At 45.5% G+C, this 1,887-nt stretch overlaps 1 protein-coding gene across 1 annotated transcript; it reads right to left on the bottom strand.

Annotated features, from left to right (window-relative positions):
• Positions 1-280: 280 nt before the first annotated feature.
• On the bottom strand, positions 281-1,445 carry LOC132243929 (olfactory receptor 10A7-like). Its single transcript, XM_059714417.1, has one exon. The coding sequence runs from the start codon at positions 1,443-1,445 to the stop codon at positions 501-503; it is 945 nt and encodes a 314-aa protein (XP_059570400.1). The 3' UTR covers positions 281-500.
• Between the last annotated feature and the right edge of the window lie 442 nt (positions 1,446-1,887).

The raw sequence follows: 1,887 nt of genomic DNA, 5'->3' as shown, positions 1-1,887 counted from the left end.
AGAGAAACTGGGGAGATCACATTACCCCTTGTGCCACACCCTCCAGAGTGAGCCAGGAAGTAACACGTGTTATGCAAAAGGAAGAAGTTGGACCATGACATGCTGTGTCATGGCAGAGCTTATCCATGTATTTCATCAACATGAATTTCTAGCCACAGATATTCAAGAAGCCAGAGGAAACAAAATACACTGCTCAATTGAAAACCTGTGGGATTTCAGGACCTAAACTATTTAGGTTCCTGGCAAATACCATCCTACATGACATTCCCAAAATAAAATGGTAAACCTGCAGAGGACCCATGACTGCAAGCAGATATACTGGATTCTATTCAAAGTACATCATCATTTGAAAATAATCCTTCAAATAGTCCCTTTATTAGATCAGTCTTCGAGAATACAATATCCCTTTGTATGGATGTCTGCAGGAGTTTCTCCTCATAAGAAAGTTTTCAGGATGCTGGAGAAGTCACCATTTTGCAAAAACATCCTACAAATCTCATTTACCGTTTCCATGAGAATACCTTCCGCTCCAGCATCCTCCTCAGAGCTAACTTCACCTCATTATTCCTCAGGCTGTAGATGATGGGGTTCAGCATGGGTGTGATGACTGTATAGAACAAAGACAGGAACTTCTTAACATCCGGTGAGTATTTGGACTTGGGCCGTAGATACATCAGGCTGCCACTCCCGTAGAACAATGTCACCACAATGAGGTGTGAGGAACAAGTGGAGAAGGCTTTGCGCTTGCCCTCAGCTGACTTCATCTTCAGAATAGTGATGGTAATGCGGATGTAGGAGATCAGGATTAGCATAAATGGGAGTATGAGGAACAAAAGTGTAGAAGCCATGGTCTGCATCTCGTAAAGAGAGGTGTCAGCACAAACCAGTTTCAGAACTGGTGGTAAATCACAAAAGAAATGGTTGACCACATTGGGACCACAGAAAGGCAAGTTAAAAAGCCAAGCTGCTTGAAGCAGGGCAACAGGGATTCCAAGCATACAAACCCCTCCCACCATCCTCCAACAGACCTGCTGATTCATGACAGTGGTGTAGCACAGTGGGTTGCAAATGGCCACGTAGCGGTCATAGGACATGGCTGCCAGGAGAAAGCACTCTGAACAGCAAAAGAAGAAGAAGAAGAACATCTGGAGCGCACATCCAAAAAACGAGATGCTCTTGTCGTCAGCCAGGAGGTTGACCAGCATCTTGGGCACTGTGACTAAGATAAAGCAGATCTCAAAGCAGGATAAGTTTTTGAGGAAGAAGTACATGGGGGAGTGGAGGGCAGAGTCCTCTGTGATGATGAGGATGATGAGGATGTTCCCAGTCACTGTCACTAAGTACAGGAACAGAACCACAGAGAACAGTAGGCCTTGCAGGTGTGGGAGATTTGAGAACCCCACAAGGATGAATTTGGTTACGGTGGTTTGGTTCCCCCATCGCATTTCCTCAGTGTGCGCCATCTGAAAAGAGAATGAAACTATAAAAAGTCTATTTGCATACACTTGTAAAGGTATTTTGAAACAACCTAACTTTTGTGGTACCTCACATTTAGGGGGCAGTATAGTCCATGTTAGAAGCAGTTGCCCTATTTTCAGATGCTGGATGCATAGTTTCATACTTGTTAGGTTCGGAAGGGACCTGAGCAGATCATCAAGTCTGACTCCCTGCCATGGCAGGAAAGAGTACTGGGTCAAATGACCCTGGCAAGGTGTTCATCCAGCCTCCTTTTAAAGACCCCCAGGATAGGAGCCAGCACCACTTCTCTTGGAAGTTGGTTCCAGATCCTAGCTGCCCTGGCAGTGAAGTACCGCCTCCTGATGTCTATCCTGAATCTACCCTCTGCCAGCTTGTGACCATTATTTCTAGTCACTCCTGGTAGTGCTC

The sequence above is a fragment of the Alligator mississippiensis genome, chromosome 11 (genome assembly GCF_030867095.1).
Source record: "Alligator mississippiensis isolate rAllMis1 chromosome 11, rAllMis1, whole genome shotgun sequence".
In the NCBI taxonomy this organism is placed as follows: domain Eukaryota; kingdom Metazoa; phylum Chordata; order Crocodylia; family Alligatoridae; genus Alligator; species Alligator mississippiensis.
This window is presented reverse-complemented; position numbering and strand designations above follow the sequence as displayed.